Below are 22,542 nucleotides of genomic sequence, written 5' to 3'. Positions count from 1 at the left end.
GATGAAGTCACAATGTCATCACAAGCTAATTACAGATTAATCTCAAGCTACTTAAGCTAACAAGTGAGCCATCCCTCTGTTAGGGAGAAAGATATTGAGTTAAAATAATGAAAAACTGTTGACGAGGAATTGAATATGAAATTATAAATGTTCTCAGAAATGTAGTTAAAAAAAAACAAATCAATGAATCAGACATGCAAACTAACAACTTAAAACTAGATGGAACCTGGGTTAAGTACTTATTTAACTTTGAACAGTTGTTTTCCCACCCAAAAATGAAAGTGTCTTTTCAGTTAGAGGAGAACTATTTATTTTTGATTTCAATTTCAATATCAATAGATTTGTGTGTAAAATACTCCTAAACTTTATGTTTAGGAGTATTTTACATTTCCAGTATGTTACAGTAAGGAAATTATATTTCTGTGAGGATATAAATGGCACCACAAAGCAGGAATAACCTGTCACTTTAAGATACATAATTATATTGTGTGGTAAGAAATTATGTTTACACTAATCACCCCAGTGGTCCAATTTAATCGTAGCAAATCTTAACATTTGTCTGCAGTGGTTTGGCATGCATTATGCACACCAAGATAAACACACACAAAGATAATGGGCGCGTTTAACAACAGCAGAGGCTGCAGAGTCTAAAAGATGAGAGAAACATACACACTTTAGCTCTTTGCAAAATACGCACAAATTCTACCATAGAAAAATGCACACAGATGTGAAATTAAAATGGGGAGGGACATGAAAAGGACACAGGGTGTGATCAGGGCCCGGAAAGCTGTTTTAGCAAATGCAACACAAGGGTGAGGGAAAGAGGTGAGGGTGAAAGGGAAACTGAAGGACAAAAACACGTGTCTGGGCAGGCAGCATCAACTATATGGCATCACCCAGGTGGGGGTTTGGGAGGAATGGGTGCTGATGGCCGTAGCTGTAGCAGCTGCTACGGTACCCTCCATCTCATGATTGTCTTCCTTTTTTGCCTCCCAGCCTTCTCTGCTCCCATGCTCTGCTACTTTTGGCCTCCGCCCTGGGCTGCTGCCTGGGAGCCCTTTGATACCTCTCTTGACAAGGTCCCAAGAGGAAGCAGTTGTAGAGATGGGGCTGGCCCAGCTGGAAGTCCCCAGAACATTCCGGAAGCTACCAGCTGTTTCTGATGGGGGTTTGGTGGGATGCTGATTTGTGTGGTGCGGGTGTGTTTCTGCCACAATATAAGCAGGCAATCTGTTCTGTATCTCTTCTCTGTAGGTTAGACACCACTTAGAGCAGACCCCTTGAGCTGCCTGTGTCCTACTGAACGGCCAATTAAACTAAATTATCTCATGGTTTTGTCTTTAGAACGGCCATTGGTTAGATTTCCAACATATAAAACATTTAAAAGGATAATGGGAAAGATATATGAAATGGAGTACATAACAAAAACATTTTGTTGCATGTAGATTCACGTTCAGTAGTGATTTTCTCTTGTAAATTGTTGTCCTGGTGTGGTGTAATGCCCTCTATCTCTTGTCTCATATTGTTTGACACTGGCCACCCTCCTTCACCTGCACTCCACATTTCCTGCTCTGGCCTAAACCAAGATGGAAGGAAAGCCTATACTGTGCCCCAAGTAATACACTGCTCAAAAATATTAAGGGAACATATAATCATCACAGTATAACACTAAGTCAATTAAACTTCAGGGATATCAGTCTGTCCAGTTAGGAAGCATAAGCGATTGTGAATCAATGTCACCTGTTTTGGTGCAAATTAAAGTGACAACAATTGCACTGGAGAGGCAACGGCATGACAACCCCCAAAAAGGGAATGTTTTTGCAGGTGGTGGCCACAGACAATTGCTCTCTACTTATCCTTCCTGACTGATTCTTCTCTTGTTTAGCATTTTGCTGGTGTCCTTGTCACTACTGGTAGCATGAGGTGGTACCTGCAGCACATTCATTTTGCACAGGTAGGCCAGCTCCTCTAGGATGGCACATCCATACATGCCGTCACAAGAAGGTTTGCTGTGTCTCCCAGTACAGTCTCAAGAGCATGGAGGAGATTCCAGGTTACGGGCCGTTACACAAGAAGAGTTGGACTGGGCCACAGAAGGGCATCAACCCAGCAGCAGTATCAACCCAGCAGTATCTGCTCAATTGTGTGAGTAGGAACAGGAGAAGCACTGCCAGAGCCCTACAAAAAAACAGCGGGCTACAGGTGTGCATGTTTCTGACCAAACTGTCACAAACAGACTCCATGAGGGTGGCATGAGGGCCTCTAGTGGGACCTGTGCTCACGTGCTGGGCGCAGGAAGCAGCTTGATTGGCATTCGCCAAAAAACACCAGAATTGGCAGGTCCGCCATTGGCGCCCTGTTCTCTTCACAGATGAGAGCAGGTTCACACTGAGCACATGTGAAAGACGTGAAAGACTCTGGAGACGCCATGGTGAACATTATGCAGCATGACCGGTTTGGCGGTGGGTCAGTGATGGTCTGGGGAGGCATATCCTTGGAGGATCACACAGACCTCCACGTGCTAGACAACAGTACCCTGACTGCTGTTAGGTACCTGGATGAAATCAGACCCATTGTCAGACCTTACACTGGTGCAGTGGGCCCTGGGTTCCTCCTGGTGCAGGACAATGCCCGTCCTCATGTGGCCAGAGTGTGTAGACAGTTCCTGGATGACGAAGTAGTGTGACACACTACACACTACAGACACACTACTGAGTCTCATTATGAGTTGCCGTGATGAAATTCATGCAAGTTGGAACAGCCTGTGATTTCAATTGTTTACTTTGATTTCGATGTAAGTTTGAATCCAGCTCTCAATCGGTTGATGATTTTTGTCTCCATTGACCGTCGTTACGTCATTTTGTTTTCAAAGAATTACACAATGTACAGTGAAGATATTGATCTTTAATATATTTTTGTTCATCGAGACTCAATGTGTTATTTAAGTGTTCCCTTAAATTTTTTGAGCGTTGTAGTAATACTACAGGAAAGAAAATGAAGTGTTACCAATTCCAAAGAAAATAGGATAAAGCTATGGAGAACTTGAATAAATATAGTCATTGCATTTAAGCTGTGTATGAATACAAAGATAGCTAGACTTCTAATCTACAGCAGGTAAGGCTATCTAGAGTTGTAAACATATTGTTTTTGCTATGCCCTAAATTTGTAAGCACTAGCAGGTCTCAAATTACATAATAATCTTATATAATATTATATAATCTTAAGGGCATACAGTAGTAAAAACATTTTTGATCAACATTTGAGGCAAAAGAAACTCGGTAAGGTAGGACCCTTCATAAACTATTTATAGGTTTATTTATATAAGAATACATAGCATTGCTTAGTCAAAGTTCTGTCATTAGCGAATATCAATAAGTAATTTTTAATAGTCATTTTCAAATGTATAGTAATTATCAAATGTATAAACATTTTTTATAATAATGTAAATCTACCAGCCAGCCCCCTGCCCCTGCCTGTTTCTCAGTCAGTCTCTCTCTCTCTCTCTCTTCATCTGTCTGACACCAGCTCTCTGGGACTTTGTAGTTGATAAATGAAGTGCAGGCAGCAGTTGCTGTGCTGATCTTCCGGACACCATGTCTTCCACATTTCAGCCCCCTGTCAGTCATGCTGCCACCTCATTCTTCAGCGTTCCAGTCTGGGTTCGAGGCTAAACAAAGTCACTTTGAAACTGAGCAGGTGCCCTCCCTTGGCTGACCAATCAACAGGGCTAACTGTCTCCACTAGTCTCAGGAGACATGTCCAAACTGTGCCTCCTTGGTAAGCTATCATTATCTGTCTATGTGTTGTAAACATAGATCAAGGCGAATATGGAGGAAGCATATATGGAGGAAGCACCTGGTCACTTTCATACCTAAAGCCGAATGCCATTGTGAGACATGGTAAAATATTGCTCACATTAGCTTGGATTTTAAAGGCAAAGGCAAACACATAATGTCCTTATAATAAGCATGGATATAGCCAAATTATTTGATGTGAATAGGTAGTTCCGTAACTGGTGGTGACATATTTGTAGGAGTTTTACTGTAACTACTACAGAACCCGTCAAAAGTTTGTAAATATTTACTCATTCAAGGGTATTTCTTCAGTTTTACTGTTTTCCACATTGTAGAATAATAGTGTTGACATCAAAACTATGATAACACGTAATCATGTCATAACTAAAATAGTGTTAAACCAATTAAAATACATTTTTGAATATAAGATTCTTCAAAGTACCTTTGCCTTGATGACAGCAGCTTTGCTCGTTTTTGGCATTCTCTAAACCAGCATCATGAGCTAGTCATCTAGAATGCTTTTCCAACAGTCTGGAAGGTGTTTCCGACATATGCTAAGGACCTGTTAGCTGTTTTCCTCTTACTCATCTCATCCCAAACCATCGCAGTGGGGCTGAGGTTGGCTAAATGTGGAGGCCAGGTCATCGGAAGCAGCACTCCATCATTCTCCTTCTTGGACAAATAGCCCTTACACAACATGGAAGTGAATTTTGGGTCATTATCCTGTTGAAAAACAAATGATAGTCCCACTAAGTGCAAACCAGATGGGATGGCATATTGCTGCAGAATGTTGTGGTAGCCATGCTAGTTGAGTGTGCCTTGAATTCTAAATAAATTAACGACAGTATCACGAGCAAAGCACACCCACACCTCCGCCATGTTTCAATGTTGGAACCATGCATGCAGAGATCATCTGTTCACCCACTTTGCATCTCACAAAGACAGCACTGCTGTAACCAAAAATCTGGTCATTAGAAAAAAGGACAGATTACTAATAGTCTAATGTCCATTTCTAGTGTGTCTTGGCCCAAGCATTAGTTTTCTTCTTATTGGTGTTTTCTTTGCAGCAATTCGGCCTGATTCACGCAGTCTCATATGAACAGTTGATGTTGAGATACTAACTCCGTGAAGTATTCATCTGCCGTTATCTGCAGTTCTTGAATTTTCTGGATTGACTGACCTTCAGGTGAGTGCCTATTTAATCCCTCCCAGGTGAGTGCCTATTTAACACTTTTTGAGTTACTACGTGATTCTATGTCTTATTTCTTGTGTAGAAAATATTATAACTAAAGAAATAACCTTGAATGAGTGTGTCTTTTGACTGGTACTGTAAGTGTAAGGCCTTAATTAAGTGAGTTTTAGGCAAAATGGAATTTACCATTCTGAGGTGTAAGAAATAACTTCACCTCTACCAGACAGATCCCGTTGTCATATCAATTGCCACCACAGCCATGCAGCCACACAGGTTATTGTATCTCTCATAAGGATGTAAGCTAATTGGGTGAGTCAATATGAACGTAGGCGGTTTGTGGTAGTATGGGAAATAATAAATGAGGTGAGAGTGAGATATTGCTACATTTTAAATCGAAGAGATGTGGGATTTGGCAGCCAGAAAGAGGTGAGCAAGCCGTGGATGGTATTCCATTTCACTGCAGTGACAAAGAGTCACAGCTATTGAATCCTCCTCTTCCTCCTTCACAGGGGAGAGATGAGACTTTCATACCCTTCCAAATGGACGACTGTAGTGCTGCATTGGTCAAAACCCGTTACAAATGCAGGGAATGTAAAGATGTCACAAAACCCAATATGTGATTAGAATATTGAATACATCTTGTAAGTTTTGGAGGCAGCCTTATCTTCAAGTAAAGAGCAGGACACGGAGACCTGAAAATAAGGTCATTATTTGATCTACAGTTAGCTACGATGGTTAGGTAGTTACCAATCAGTTTATATACATTTTCTTCCTACAATAACGAGGTTGTGTTAAGTCTGTCTCTTCAGCCTTGCTAATTCATGAATACATATCCACTTTCCATGTGGGAACCAATAAATAACCTATGGTTTACCAATCACAATCGCAACAAAGTATATTGTATGATTTTTAAATAATTAATTAGCATTTTATTGCATGACATAAGTATTTGATACATCAGAAAAGCAGAACTTAATATTTGGTACAGAAACCTTTGTTTGCAATTACAGAGATCATACGTTTCCTGTAGTTCTTGACCAGGTTTGCACACACTGCAGCAGGGATTTTTTTGGGTTTTAATGTTTTTATTCACCCAATTTGATGTGTCAATGTAATATAAAATTAAAGCATAGAACAAATAAACAATTGGAGATTTGTGTCTAACCAGAAGTGCAAATAGAGGAGTGCAGAAACATTTACAAGTACAAGAATACGTATATACAAGTGGAATGAATAAGTTTGCAATTAATGCAAATGCAATACATATGGAAATCCTAAATGTGCAGTGGAAAATTCACAAATTTACAGAAAATGTACAGGTTTTAAATATAATGTATGTACATAAATACCAGTGGCAATTCTCAATGGCAATTTGCAAACGAGGCAAAGTGAAGGTGTAAGCTAGAATGTGCAAATGAAATGCAGTGATAGCAGCAATGAGGTTCCCGATGTAGACGTGTATGTAACAATTGAAAATGCAAGTACAGTGGCAGTTCTACATGTGCAGTGAGGGCATGGTTAACATGCAAGTTTAAGGTGCAAGTCGGCATGTGCAAATTAAATACAGGAATAGCACTACTAGTCCAGTAGTGCAGAGGGTGGGCATAGTTAGTGATGGGAAGTCACAGAGTTCAGCAGGGTTACAGCAGACGGAAAGAAACTATTCCTGAGCCTGCTGGTGCAAGAAAGGAGAAACCTATACCGCCTGCCTAATGGGAGGAGGGCAAACAGATCGTGGCATGGATCCCTGGTGATGCCGCATGCCCTAAGCAGACACCGCTTGCGCTGGAGGTCTTCAATGGCTGGGAGCTGGGTACACATGATGTGCTGGGCGGATTTCACCACACGTTGCAGGGCCTTCCGGTCGACAACGGAACTACCACCAAACCACACTGTGGCGCAGTTGGTCAGAATGCTCTCGATTGGGCAGCAGTAAATGTTTACAAGGATCTTGAAAGACAGAGCAGGGCCTTCTTCTTGAGGGACCAGGAAAGGTCCTCAGATGTGGACATCCAAGAATGTGGAGCTGGACACAAGCGCCACCTCAGTGCTATCGGTGAGAACTGGGGCGTGACTGCAGTCTTTAGAGTTCATGTAATCCAAAATAAGCTCCTTGCACCATGCCCCTAGGCACTTGACCTCCTCCCTGTAGGCTGACTCTTCATTGTCAATGATTAGGCCCACCACCGTGGTGTCGTCTGCTAACTTGACGATGGTGTTGGAACTGTGTACAGGAACGCAGTCGTAGGTGAAGAGGGAGTACAGGAGGGGGCCCAGCACACATCTTTGTGGAACACCAGTGTTCAGGATCAGGGTGGAGGAGGTGAATTTGTCTAACCTGACAGACTGGGGTCTGTTGGTTAGGAAGTCCAAAATCCAGTTAGAGAAAAGAGCTAATCCCTAGGTCATGGAGTTTGTTGACCAGCCTAGAGGGGATTACTGTGTTGAAGCACTTCATGATCGTGAGGGTGAGTGCAACAGGTCATTCAGGCTAGATGCTGAAGACTGCTTCGGCACTGGCACAATGATTGCAGTCTTGAAGCACATGGAGACCACCACCTCGGCCAGTTTACCAGCACACCAGAACACACGCTCAGACACCATCAGGACTAGCGGCCTTGTGTACAGTACATTCACCCTGCTCAGTGCAGGGTTCTTCCCAAAACTGATGCAGAGGTTCCCACAAGTTTGTTGCACCTTTTCGTTGCTGTGCTTTCAACCTTCTGCCAAGCTCATCACAAACCTGCTTGATGGGATTTAAGTCTTTTAAGTCTGGGGACTGTTTTGGCCAATCGATGATTTGAAGCCTACTGTTTTGTTCATTTATTTTAAGGTAGATCTGACTTAGCCTGGAGTATGGATGTTTTGGGTCATTTTCTTGTTGTAAAATGAACACCTGACAAACTAGTTGCACACCAGATTGCACTGCATGGTGCTGCAAAATGCTGTGGTGGATGTTTTTGGTTCAGGGTGTCACTCACTCTGCAAGTCGCAGACTCTGGATTCAGCAAAAGAGCCCCAGATAATCACAGTTCCTCTTCCATGTTTGATAGGTGGTGTCAAACACAAAGGAACTATCCATTAGTTTACTTGACGACATATACTGAAAAACAGTACATGATAAGACCTTCCAGTCTCCAGTAGTTCACTGCCAGGGCTTAATGGGCCAGGCAAGCCTCTCTTATTTTGCCATCTTATGGTTAGGGTTAGCTTAAAGTCTTCTCTTCACAGTTTAAACTGAGACTTGCTTACTACAACCAGAGTTAAGCTGGGCTTGAAGCTGTTGTCCTGCAAGCTGCCTATCCCGCAAACTGTTGACATGTCTTCAGTTTCTGTTGCGGCTTCTGTTGACATCTCTTCCAGTTAGAGTTCCCTCCAGTTTCCATGTGCCTTTTGATGGTGTAGGAACCTGTACTCATTGACACCTTGGCTATCTTAGCAAATTCTCTAAAGGAAAGGCCTACACTTGTGTTAACTTACATCTGTTTCTGCAGAACAGCTACAAGGCCTTTTTTATTATAAAATGTACAATATTTTCCAGTTTTTGGTAATCAGATTTTTTTTATCTCTGGCAGTTTACCTCTTACCTTTGTACCCTTTCAGATTATGCACTGGACCTGAACTGCTTACATTTAAATAAAAACTGGAAGAATAAGGGTGTTCTAAAACTTTTGACTGGTACTGTTTATATATTTTGCCATCAATACCCCATAATGACAAAGTGAAATATCTGCCTCATATACATAAATATTCATATCCTGTGCCATGACACTCTAAATTCAGCTTAGGAGCATCCTGTCCTCTGATCATCCCTAAAATGTATTGATGGGAGTCCATCTGTGGTAAATTCAAAAGGCACACATTGTAATGAATCCAAGGAGGTAGGTAAAGATTCAAGTGCAGAGTGCTATATTTAATGAAGGCAATGGTACAGAATGTCAATCCAGGAGAATAGTAAGGAATGAAACCAGTCAAAACCGGTGTAATCCAATGAGAGAAGGCTAAGGTACAAGAGGAGTGAGACAACGGTAGTAGTTAATGAGAATAGGCTCTAGGTCGATGGCAAGATATCAGAAGCAAAGGTACAAGAGGAATAGGCTAAGGAGGTCAAAACAATTCAGTAAATACAACAATAGGATAATTAGCTCAAGAACTAGAATGCTACTTGACAACAAAACTATACCCCACAAAGGAAATGTTGTATTGTTTTGTGGTTAAATCAATCAATCACATTTATTTATAAAGCCCTTTTTACAACAGCAGTTGTCACAAAGTGCTTTTCCAGAGACACCCGGCCTTAAACCCCAAGGAGCAAACAACAGTAATGTTGAAATAGTGGGGCTGATGAAAAACAGGTGAGTGAACAGGTGACTAGAATTCTGGTGATTGTGATCTGAGGGGTGAATTGTGTTCAAGGAATTGGTGGCGATTTTGAGGGAGTGAGTTGCGTTTGCCAGATTGGTGGTGTGTTTGAGGGTGTGAGCTGGCACAGGACATTACACAGATGTTTAAAAAAGGTTGCACAATTCACAGTGTATCTTATGGCAAAAACCATGCCAGAAAATCAAAGGAAGCTTCCACTAATAAAGTGGAATAAATTCCACTGAATATTTATGTACATAAGATATTTTAGTTAGTAATTAAAAAAAATGTAATCATTCATCATACTCCAAAAAACATCAGGCTAATACATGGCAGCAGTATTTGAAATGGACTTCCAACAATTTGAGATAGATCCACATTGCTCATAACATCAAGCTACCAAACGAATGCAAATGTGTTTCAATTGTAAAAGGACAATACGTGAGAAGACATTCAGTGATTTAACTGTTGACATATTTAGAAGAAACACACAAGGTCAGTTATCTCCGGTAGAGACATCTCTGTGTGACTGATAGGATGGGAGACAGCAGCCAGCAAAAAAACGCAAATGCTGGTTAACCAACAAAGCATTTTACAGTGACCCATATCTAGCTTCAGAGACAGGATTAAAAGAGGCCATTGTACATTGTAAGCATTTTACAGTGACCCATATCTAGCTTCAGAGACAGGATTAAAAGAGGCCATTGTACATTGTACTTCTGCCTAAGAGCACAGACGGTAATTGCTCTTGATGACTAGACCACTTAGTAAGTGGTCTAAAGACACAGATAGCATCAGAGGACAAATGCACTGATCATCCTTCAATGCTCCTACCACACAACCCCTATTTGGGTTGTTTTCCTCCCCATTAATACATTGTCAGATCTAAACCCTGATGATTAATATGGAGGGGTATACACTACGAGTTTTACAGAACACAATTTAAGTAACATTTACATGGAATGTAAATACAATATTAACTCCAGCAATGAGATACTCTTGCTGTGGGGTAAGGCCAAACACATGCCCCAGAGGCACTTTGGCCAGACCACTGACCAGGAAAGCATTTTTATAACCGCCAAGGTGCTTTTTATAACCGCCATCTAACTTAATAAGGAAAGTGTCATTGCCCTGCTCACCCAATCACTCAGTATTATCTGCGATGACTCATATGTAAACCTGATTCCACAAATTGAATTATATTTTAATCAAATGCAATTTCCATGAAGGAGCACCATCATTGGCTGTATTATCAAGCTGTTTAAAGAGCCGAACTGAGGAATTCTCCTACCTGAAGTTGTTTTTCAGTATGCAAAATGGAATGTTTCAGTTTTAATACATATTATTTTTTGCTTACTGAATTGATTTGATACCCACGGTAACTTCAGACAAAAGTGAGACAATCCTTCCTTAATAGCTTATCGTACAATGATTGACCAGTGCAACTGGGTGATAGTGATCAAAGTGTAGGTCTATACAGGGAGGATTTGAATTGTACCTCCTATGTCAGAAATATGTACACTTTCCACATAGACACAAACACACACAGAATGTTCCATTCACAATGCTCCATTTAAGAACAGAAGACAAAAAAATGAGGTGAGGTAAAACCACAGAGAGTATTTGGCATTTGCTATTCTTCATCCACAACTTTCACTTTGCTCTGTGCCCTACTGGATCAGACAGAGAAATTACCAGGGTAAATGGTTTTTCAAATATAGCTCCAGAATTCTCAGGGGACAAGGTAACATCATTTACAGTGTGAAAGTTTGGACTGAAGTGTAAAAAAATAAATGAGAACACACAATGTCTTGCTCACGTGCAGATAGCATGTCTGTCCTTCACTGAAACGTCAGAGTTCCCAGAGTGGCCCAAGACAAAATGTACAGAATGTTCAGTTACTCTGGATGATCATTTTTTGCGGACTCAATCATGTTCAGTATAATTGGGTTTGTAGTGGCATTTTGTTAGTTACAATACTGATTGAACTTAAAGGAAAAAATACAAAAATACAATTCACTGGAATACTAACACCTGCGTCTCATTGTCTCCCCCTATTTAAGCCAGTCCTCCACCACCACTTGGTTGTGAGGTATTGTTTGTTGTGAACTTGCCAAGCCTTTGCCTAGTGATCAAGCTAACCAATGTGTCCCTACCTGTTGTGGTTTTCTCCCCTTGCCCTGTTCCCGTCTGTCTCCGTATTTAGTGGTCTGCCTTCTGACCTGCCTGCCTGCCCTGTGGACTATTCTGCCAGCCTGCCCGTACCTGTACCGTCGCCTTCTCGTGTTGTCAACCGGTTACCGAACTCACCTGCTCGCCCCTCTCGTTGTGATTCTTGCCTCAGCCCTTTGGTGCCGTGAAAATAAATCTGACGGTTGCGTTCCGCATTTGGAACCTCATCCCTTGGTCCGAGTGTTTATCACATATTTAAGGATAGTGATCATATGAAGCCATTTATTATCGCATAGTTGTTTGACTCTTTTTTAAATCATAATGATAACAGAAATCACCCAAATGGCCCAGATCAAAAGTTTACATACCCTTGAATGTTTGGCCTTGTTACAGACACAAAAGGTGTGGCTTTATAAATTGCAATTAGTGTCTATGTATAAATAATCAATGAGTTTGTTAGCTCTCACATGGATGCATTGAGCAGGCTAGATACTGAGCCATGGGGAGCAGATAAGAACTGTCAAAAAACCTGCGGAACAAGGTAATGGAACTTTATAAAAATGGAAAAGGATATAAAAAGATATCCAAAGCCTTGCAAATGCCGGTCAGTACTGTTCAATCATTTATTTAGAAGTGGAACATTCTGGGATCTTTTGATACCAAACCAAGGTCAGGTAGACCAAGAAAGATTTAAGTCAAAACTGCCAGAAGAATTGTTCAGGATACAAAGAAAAACCTTTACTGCGTCAATGCTATGAAAAAGCCTGGTTACAATATGCCTGACAACACCTTGCCCCGCCTCACAGCTTCTGGCACACTGTAACTTGGAGTGACGAGACCAAATTAGAGCTTTATGATCAAAACTGAACTATAAACGCTATGTTTAGTAAACAGAATAACATCCCCACTGTGAAGCATGGTGGTGGCTCACTGATGTTTTGGGGGTGTGTGAGCTCTAAAGGCACAGGGAATCTTAATGGCAAGATGAATGCAGCATATTATCAGAAAATACTGGCAGACAATTTGCATTCTTCTGCACGAAAGCTGCGCATGGGATACTCATGGACTTTCCAGCACGACCATGACCCTAAGCACAAGGCCAGAACCACTGGAGGGTCAAGCACAAGTTGACCCTCCAGTGGTTACAGCAGAAAAAGGTGAAGTTTCTAGAGTGGCCATCATAGTCTCCTGACCTTAATATCATCAAGCCACTCTGGGGATGCGGTCTCAAACATGCGGTTCTAGCAAGACGACCAAAGACTTTGCATGACCTTGAGGCATTTTGTCAAGACGAATGGGCAGCTATACCACCTGCAAGAATTCGGGGGACTCATTGACAATTATTACAAAAGACTGCACGCTGTCATTGGTGCTAAAGGGGGCAAATCACAGTATTAAGAACTAAGGGTAAGCAGACTTTTGAACAGGGGTCAGTAAACTGTTTTCATTGTTACCATGTTTTGTTTTGTGATTGTGCCATTCTGTTATGAACTACTGTTGAATGTGAATCCCATAAGAAATAAAAGACATGTTTTCTCCAAGGGTATGCAAACTTTTGAGCATAACTGTATGGAACAAATAGAACTCTGCATTCTTTGTAGAGAACTACATGGCTAAGACGCTATGTAGGCTACTACTGATTGACATAACATGAATCTCAACTGAGTATTTATCCTTGAGCTAAAACTCAAGGATAAAAAACTAAACGTTGAACCTGCAGCATTCCGCTGTAGTTGGAAAACATTTCCTATTCTGACCTTAAATCTTGTGAAAACAGGCAGAAATGCATTAGACTGAAAAAAGAGCATACGGCTTGCTTACATATTTCACCATGGTTTTCTTAAAATTGACCAAAAATGTGAATAAAACATTTTTCTTATGAATTGACTTTGTTAAATGTGAATTTGCATTGTGCACGTCTACAGTTACACTGTCGAGAGAGCACCAACTGAGGTGGAAAATGTTATGATTTTAACCTACTCTATAATCAAATGTAACCAATCATTTGCCTGAATACAACTTTTTTTTAGAATGTGTAATAATCATCTAATCATTTATGTTTAAAAATCTCTATGTGCCTCTCCTGCCCTAACCCCAAACATGAGTGCAATTTGTACGCTGTTGCTGTTCTTCAGATGAATTCATTTTAGTGCTTTTTCTAATCTAACTGTGTGAAAATATTAATTGTGTGGATATGTTTAATTATAGGAAAATCATGTTTTCCACTCCGCTTGCTCATTAAATGCAATTAGTTAACAGAGATTAACCTGATTGTAAGGTCCTGGCTGTGCCCCTAGCTATCTTTGCCCTTGGCCAGGGGGCCATAGTCAGGACCTGGCAGAGATAGATGCCTCTAGGCATCTTTACACAGTGTTCTTCCCTATGGAGGCAGCTATACAGTGGATATAAAAAGTCTACACACCCCTGTTAAAATGCCAGATTCTTGTGATGTAAAAGAATGAGACAAAGATAAATCATGTCTGAACGTAGACTTTTTATATCCACTGTACATCATTGCCTCCAGTTGGGAATCCTATTTAAGTTTAGCCTTTTAGCACAGCCCAGGATCTTGTCAATGATCTCAAGGCAGTTGGGAACATAGTCATCAAGAAAACAATTGGTAACACATTACGCCATGAAGGACTCAAATCCTGCAGCGCCCGCAAGGTCCCCCTGCTCAAGAAAGCACATGTAAAGGCCCGTCTGAAGTTTACTAATGAACATCTGAATGATTCAGAGGAGAACTGGGTGAAAGTGTTGTGGTCAGATGAGACATTTGGTTGCTGTTGCTGCTTTTTGTTTCTTTTGTGTGGAATTAAAGGAATTCAGTTCAACCACCACTCTGCGCCTGTGTCCTGCCTCCACAACCGTGACATTGATACAGGAATCAATCACATTCAATCACTTGTCAAAAGCTATTCTGCATATCCCTACAATAATAAACCAATGTCCATACTGAAAAAAAAGGACAGCCAAGATTTGAGTATGTTCACTTAAGAAATCAGAGATATTATTATGAACTATTTACTTTAAAAACAATGAAATGTGTGTCTTTCAATGTTTCTTGAGACTTTTCATTTCCACCCAAGTCTCCTCTCTTTGTGTCTGATGAGCAACAATTTGTCAAAGTGCTGGTCAAGTGTGTGACTGTTAATGTTGTTGAAAATGTCACGTTAAAAGGGACAATATCAATCATTGCACTATCCAATGTGTCAATAATGGTCTCTCTGACCTTTGTTAAACGCTAAGAAAAGCAACCCAGTTTTTTTGTGAAATAACTCTTAGTAATATATTCTACTGAAAAGTTGATACTGCTCAAATAACGTGAGTCAAGGTGCAAATGAAGAAAGCGAATCATTATTAAAAAGAAAAAGGCAGAACTGCTAACTCACCATTAAATATGTATTGTGTTATTCAAACAAATATTAAAACACTCTAATAATGGCAATTGCTAATGACTGAAATGTCAAGCTGCTTAAATAAAATACGTTTTGAATGGTGAGTGAGTGTTTCACATTTTGATTGTCAATTATAACTGTCACTGCATTACCTACATCATGAGTCACTGGTTTACTTTCAGGGCTCTAGAGTGCAATAATTTCATTTGCATTTGTAACAAAAAATGCATGTGTTTAAACATATAAAATAACTTACTAACACATGCATGAGTGCCGATTTGTAACCACTCCTGTAGTTGTACTAAGGCTCCTGTGGTGGTATTAATTAATCAATCAATCAATCAAATGTATTCATTAAGCCCTTTTTACAACAGTAGTTGTCACAAAGTACTTTTACAGAGATACCCGTAGTAGTGTTGAATTTCAGTGGCTAGGAAAAAACCCCTAAAAAGGCCGAATTTTAGGACGAAACCTAGAGAGGACCCAGGCTCAGAGGGGTGATCAGTCCTCTTCTGACTGTGCCGGGTGAGATCTTAAGAGTCCAATTGGAATAATTAATACATTTCTCTGAGCTAAATCCAGAGGTTATTTGATTTTAGACTAGGTCAGAAGTATGACCAGGTGGACAAGGACAGGGACAGCAACGGGCCCCCCAAACCAGGTAATCCGCAGGTGTGGACCAGGACCTGAGAAAACTGAGAAAAGTTCGAAGTGCATTCCTCATATACCCCAGCACAATAATATAGAAGCGTAACACCTTGGAACTGAGACGGGGGGGTCCGGTGACACTATGGCCCTACCCGGGGGAGGCCCCGGACAGGGCCCAACAAGCAGGAAATCAATCCACCCATATTGCCAGGAATCATCCAAAGGGACACCCAACAACCGCAAACACGCTGAATGAGGGCCGAGTATTGCCAGCAGAGTACAGCACAATTGCACAAGTGCGCAACAGAAAGACAACAACAAGCCAGTGACTCTTCCCCCGAAAGGCATTGGAGGGAGAGCATCCCAGTGGCAACGAGTGCCCATCTGGCAAGACAGCAAGGGTGGACAGTATCAAGTCTACTGGTCACCTTCACGCCCCAGGGCCAGGCTACACCTAATTATAAACCGTGCTGTAGAGTTTTTAGTAGACACTTGAAAGTTTGCACTGAGTTTGCATTTTTAACCTTAATTGGCAGATCATTCCACAGTAGTGGAGCTCTATGAGAAAAGGCCCTGTCCGGCTGTTTGTTTAGAAATTCTAGGTACAATTAAAAGCATCTTGTGATCGTAGGTTACGTGTAGGTATGTATGGCTGGATCATTTCAGCAAGGCAAGTAGGAGCAAGTCCATGTATTGATTTAGATTAACAGTAAAACCTTAAAATCAACCCTAACCCTAACAGGCAGCCAGTGTAAGGATGCTAGGACAGGAGTAATGTGTAAAACATTTTTTGTTCTAGTAAGGATTCTAGCAGCCGTGTGTAGCACTAATTGAAGTTTATTTATTGATTTGTCAGTGTAACCGGTAAGAAGAGCATTGCAGTAATCTAGTCTAGAAGTAACGAAAGTATTAATTTCATTATTTTGTTTCATGGTTAGTAATCAAACAAATAACTACTACTCGCATAACAGACAATCTTAACTAAGACCAGTCAGAGTCTGGAACTCTCAGGGGGAATTCTGCATTTGAAATTCTGCATTTGATTCTGAATTTGTATATGGTTATTGTTTAGAAAAATAAAGACAAAATATGCCTTGTGACATCCCGTAGATGGCCAAAAGTATAATTCCACAAAAACAGACAGAAACATAAATTCTGTTTCCTAAAGAAAAAAGGCATTATCATAATAGTCACAATTTCAGTGTTATTTCAACATTGAGAATTTTTTACTACACCAAACCTTTAACATAAACTGTCGGTATCAGAGGTGAATAAGAGAGATAAAGGAACCCTTTATAATATGCCCCTTTCTAATCAGCTTACGTCTAGACACAACATTTCTATGATCAATAAACCATAGTTTATCATTAGACACATCACAGTCCAGCATTGCATGACTCGTTTTGTCATTACACCTGTCGATTGATCTTTACAAGACAATTTACACATTTCCACTGTGGCTTAAATGCTCATTTGTCTTTGTTAAGTTTGAGGTAATGTGGTTGGTTTGACATTTACATAGTGCTGAGGGGTGGGGGATGGCTTCTCCCACTCTTCTCTCCAGAGCAGTCATGCAGAGGTCATAGTTACCACTTTAAAGGGAAGATTACTGAAGAGATTGGGTGTCTTCAGGCTTTTAATCACAGCCAAAAATACTATTTCCCCTATTTCTCTCTAATGGGCAACTTATTCAAAATCAGAAAGTGCCGGAGAAAAAGGAGAGACTGGATATGAAGGACAGTTGTAGAAAAAGCAATCTATTTGAGAGCCATTCAAAGCATGTTGGCCAGAGCAAGAGTCAGAGTAATGAAAGATGCCCAATTGAAATGTCCAGAATGAACACAACACCTTTCTATATTGGGCTTGCACTAAAAGTGAGCGGCAAAACTCTGGTTAATCCTGGGTCTCACATATAGAAGTGCAAATATGAATAGTACCATCTCGGTTGGTATGTTTGGTATCAGAAAAGTGTTGACTTGCCTTAATGCACTCTAGCAATATCCTTGTGGTAGTTTGGGCACCTTTAATCTTCATCAATGTTGTTGTTTGGAAAATATATTGTATAAGAGCATAGATGATTGCGAGTACTTCCTGGTTAGGCAAGTTGTGATGTGAAATGTACTTTGGAGGACAAAGTAATGTCAATTTAAATACTGAAATTGACCTTACATGATATTTTGTGTGAATGTACCAATTTTCATGCTTTTATCTGAAAATGCTTGATTCAGTTCATTTTTGCTGGACTAATATTTCTCACTTGAAGGTGGGCAGTATACACTGTCTGATAAAAGATAATAATGGGCACTAAATTTGGGGTAGTGGTGGCCAGTACGTAGCCTTGGCAGTTTCAGGGTCCCCAAGTCCTAAAGGACAGGTGGTGCTCCCATCTGTGCACAAGTCAACCCCGTCCCCCCTCCACTAACACCTCCCACCTCAGGCCCTACCACAACATTCCACAGCGACACCATGCGCCCAGAGCTTTAACTGGGGAACAGAGTGTCATAGGCTAATTAGAGCATATGAAGAGCAGGCCACCTCTAAGCCATCATCATCAGGGAGCTGTGTGAACCCATGCATTTTCGACTCAGTAGTATTACGAGTCAAACAAATTGGCATTTTAGCATGAGAAAATCACATAAATGCATAAATATTTTTAGTTACTTGACACTGCTATGATAGTATAGATGGTCCGTTTTGATAGAAATTAGGATATATCTACTCATGACAGAAACATGGTGCCTAATAGACATTCAAAATAAGTATTTGTTTGGATTGTAGAGCTTGTTCCTGAACTGAGTCCATTGCCAGTGATGCCATGAGTAAAATCATAGTGTAGACTCCAGCTCCAGCAGCCACACCAGCTCCGTTCCACATGATTATTCTCAATTTCACAGCTGGCGGTTTCCACTGAGATGGACGACAGCTATGAAATGCCAAGGCATTGAGCTCAGTCCAGCCTGAGAGAACACGCTTAGTTTGAGGTACCACAGAGACAGGCAGTGAGAGAGTGTGAAAGAGCGATAAAAATATTGCATGTGTGTGTGTGTGTGTGTGTGTGTGAGTAATGGGGGGTGGTAGGTGATCATTCACTCAGGACCTTGGCACTTACAGGCATCTGCAGCCCCGCAGCCCTATCAGACACAGCAGGAGAAGCCATGCAGCGGAATGAGGGAGAACAGAGCAAACACCGGGCCCGTCCCTCTCCAATCTGGCATAGAATGATACAGCGGAGTGCTGACCCAGTTGCCTTCACACCTAAAGCCCCACAGAGAGACACGCGTAGTATGCTGGGGTAACAGCAGTGTGAAAACCACTTTCAATCTGGCAATCAAATGGTGGGTTAAAATAATGGTGTCTCCAGAGAGAGTGGCTGGTGGGGGGGTTTTGGGGGGGGGGGGCGTTGGCAGAGGAAGGACTTGATGAGAGATGCCCCGGTGAGAACGGCTGCTCGGGCTGCTGCTGAAAAACTCTTCCACAAATAGCAAAGAAGGACGCACGACGCTGCTGGAATGGTTCGATCTGATTTGGATTTGGAAGCCTGCTGGCTTATCGGAGGGTGTTTTCAGACAAAGGGGACAGGGAAGATGATAAGGATCATGATGACGTTCTTTTCAACGGGTAGATAAGTGGAGAGGACCCACTCGATCTGAGTGGCAGTTTTGTGTGTCATTGCAAGAGTGGTTTGAGAAAAGCGTAGAACAATGATTTGCCTCTCCTAAGACACCCATTCTACAACCCTAAAGGGACCATGTCTGCAATGAGAAAAGGGTGAATAAAGTGATGGCCGTGCTCATACTCTCCTGGTCCTTAAAAGGTTACAAAATTATAATAATACATAGAAAAAACCAGGTAGTCGTTGTTTCCTTTTAAAATGAACATCTACGCCAGTGATTGTATCTTTCTAATCATTCCTCCATTAGCCTACACAGATGGTGTTCCAGTCAATGTCTCATTGTCATTCCATTGTCATTCCATTGTCATTCCATTGTCATTCCATTGAAATAGAGCTTGCCAACTATACTAAGCTTTATTCTCTCAAAGTGAAACATAACATGCAGCTAACCTTGAACCGTCTGCATCCAAATATAACCATCATCATCAACAAAAACAGCCTTAGGGGTATTGACTTGACACCTTGTTAGTTTGAATTAATCAGATCAGTTTTGTCCACTGCCCTGACCCACCTGGACAAAACCAACACCTATGTGAGAATGCTGTTCGTAGACTTTAGCTAAGCATTCAACAAAATCATCCCTTCCAGGCAGGTTAGCAAACTCCACAACTTAGGGATGAGCCCCTCTCTCTGTGACTGGACTTTGGACTTCCAAACTAACAGACCCCAGTCTGTCAGGTTAGACAACCTGGCCTCCTCCACCCTGATCCTGAACACTGGTGTTCCACAAGGCTGCATGCTGAGCCCCCTCCTGTAGTCCCTCCTCACCCACGACTGCGTTCCTGTACACAGTTCCAACACCATCGTCAAGTTCACAGACTACACCACGGTGGTGGGCCTGATCAGTGACAATGATGAGTCAGCCTACAGAGAGGAGGTCAAGTGCCTTGGTTTTCAACGCAAAGAAAACCAAGGAGCTCATTGTGGATTACAGGAACTCTAAAGGCTGTAGTCACGCTCCAGTTCTCATTGATGGTACTGAGGTGGAGCGTCTGTCCACCAAGATCCTTGTGAACGCTGCACAATCAAGATCATTCTGACTAACTGCATGACAGCATGGTTTGGCGGATGCTCCGTGGCCAACCGGAAGGCCCTCCAACAGGTGGTGAAAACTGCCCAGCACATCACTGGGGCCCAGCTCCTCACCACTGCTGCCATCCCTGCATTTCAGCTGGACCTGCACCTTCATTTGCCTCCATTGCACATTTAGAACTGACATCTGTTCTTGCATTTGTACTTGCATTTGCCCTCATTGCATATCTATACATCCCAACTGTAACATACATTACACTTAATACTTGTAAATATTTGTACATTTTCGGCCCTCTTCTATTTGCACTTCTGGTTAGATGCAAGCCGCATTTCGCTGTACTTTACTTGTACTGATCAATGACAATAAAATTGAATCTAATCTAATGTAATAATTTGCTTTTGTCTGATGAATTGTCCCAGTGCTTGAGACAGTATGCTGCTGCATAGTATACGCTGAATCACGATGACATATCCATTAAAAGTAATAGTGTAACCACAACTAAAAAGGTATATGTTTAATCATTAGATGATAATTAAGTTACTAGTTATATCAGTAACTATCGGTTACATTACATTGCGTGGTGACATTTCTGCAACAATGACGCACTCATCACCCTCTTGAAGCAATCTTTGTAAACCGAGAAAAGGGTATATTGTCTTTTCTTTCAAAAGTAACAGGCTGACTACACTTCCACAGAACCAACTACCAAGCACAGCAAGGCATGGAATTGAGGGAATCTATATGAGCATCTATAAGCTGGTAAAGACACTTGCCAATTTGCGACTAGCCTGCTGTTTCCACATATGAGGAAAGAGCTAATGGTCTGGAATTTGTATAAACAACGAAGAGCATGTGCTTAGCCCATTACATCCGTCACTTTTGTTTTGTATGTCTATCATAGACACAGTCATGCACCTGTCAGACACCTGTAAAACATGTTAACTAAAAAGTTAAAACACTAAACTTTGCCACCTTGTTATGGTTTGTAGATCAAGTCTTAACTTTTTTCTAACATGCGGTATGCTCCCCATTATCAGAGGTAGCACAAATAGGGGGTGTCTGGGGAGGAATGTCCATTGCTCAATTTGTCTCTGTAAAGGGAAAGTAAGAGGAAGGGACAAATGTAATCCAAATGAAATAATAGCAGCATTTTTGTGTTATGTGTGCCTTCTCTAGTAGCAGCCTCGGTGAAATGAGCTTCAAAGGTGACAGGTGGTCTGGTGGCACCTCATTAGGATTTATTAGCAAATCCTAATGCTGCAGGGTCCCAGCCAGGTTATTATTGCTGTAAATATATGAAACTGCAGCCTTGCTGTATAATACATCTTCAACTTGGCTGTGAAATTAGCAAGTACATATACAGGCATTATAGACAAGTATGGTGAGTAGTTTGTAAATGGGACAAATGCAAATATTTCCACTGAAAGGCTTAAATATTGTTCCATTACCACAATACTAAAAAAATAATAAATAATATCCTCGCATACAAAATGACATTTCCAGCTTTACCTTACTTTAAATTTTACGGAAAAATAATGCACCAACCGAATTACTATTTCTCCAACCTACGTTTTTGTACAGTTTGGCAAAAAAAAAAAAGAAGAAAAAAAGAAAGGCAAACTAGTCTGCAATATCATAAACCCGGCCATCCTGTAAAAGTCGATTTACATTAATATTATCTTCCACAGGTAAAGCCATAGTCTACTCGTCTATATACCAACAGACGTGATTAATCTTTCAAGATAAAGTAAGCCCACCATAAGACTTTAATTTCTTAGTACGAAACAAATAGATTTTCCTACCTGCTTTGGACCGATTCACAATGTCTCCGCGTTCGTGTATACAGAACATTTTACAGCCGGGTGCGGGTAGTAGTATGTCGCTGTGTCTCATGAGCGCGCCAACATAGACATGCTGTATGAGCGCGCGCTACACAACGTGTTCACGCACGATAGCATGTCATCGATGCACACAAATATAAGAGATAACTTTTCTTCAGTGCTCATTTAGGTAAAACATCATGTTGTTTGAGTTTCTGTGTCGCTTTTATATTTCTATGCAACTCTCTTACTATTCAAAATTGTAACATTAATGTTATACATGGCTAAGCCTAATTGGTTTGTATTTGCATTGCAAAAAAAACATGTGCATATTTAAACCAGACATGGGCACATGAAATAGACTTGAAATCATTTGCATGTTTACATATAACAGTAATTTCAGGGTCTCAGAAAGCTGTTGTAATGTCTTTCTATGTGTAGCTGAGAGTG

The 22,542-nt window shown here is 41.1% G+C and overlaps 1 protein-coding gene across 2 annotated transcripts in view; it reads right to left on the bottom strand.

Moving 5' to 3' along the window:
* The window catches only part of LOC105027634 (zinc finger protein 385D), an 88,168-nt gene extending 66,035 nt beyond the window's left edge, over positions 1 to 22,133 (bottom strand). Inside the window, exon 1 of one of the 2 annotated variants that reach the window (XM_020044639.2) lies at positions 22,075 to 22,133. Coding sequence is in view for 1 of the 2 variants with exons in the window: in XM_010899805.3 (XP_010898107.2) it covers positions 22,075 to 22,123 (49 nt within the window). In the remaining variant the exon portion in view is untranslated. The remainder of the gene's footprint in view (positions 1 to 22,074) is intronic. The other variant, XM_010899805.3, reaches the window with a different exon arrangement.
* Positions 22,134 to 22,542: the final 409 nt, after the last annotated feature.

Source organism: Esox lucius, chromosome 5 (genome assembly GCF_011004845.1).
Source record: "Esox lucius isolate fEsoLuc1 chromosome 5, fEsoLuc1.pri, whole genome shotgun sequence".
Classification (NCBI taxonomy): domain Eukaryota; kingdom Metazoa; phylum Chordata; class Actinopteri; order Esociformes; family Esocidae; genus Esox; species Esox lucius.
This window is presented reverse-complemented; position numbering and strand designations above follow the sequence as displayed.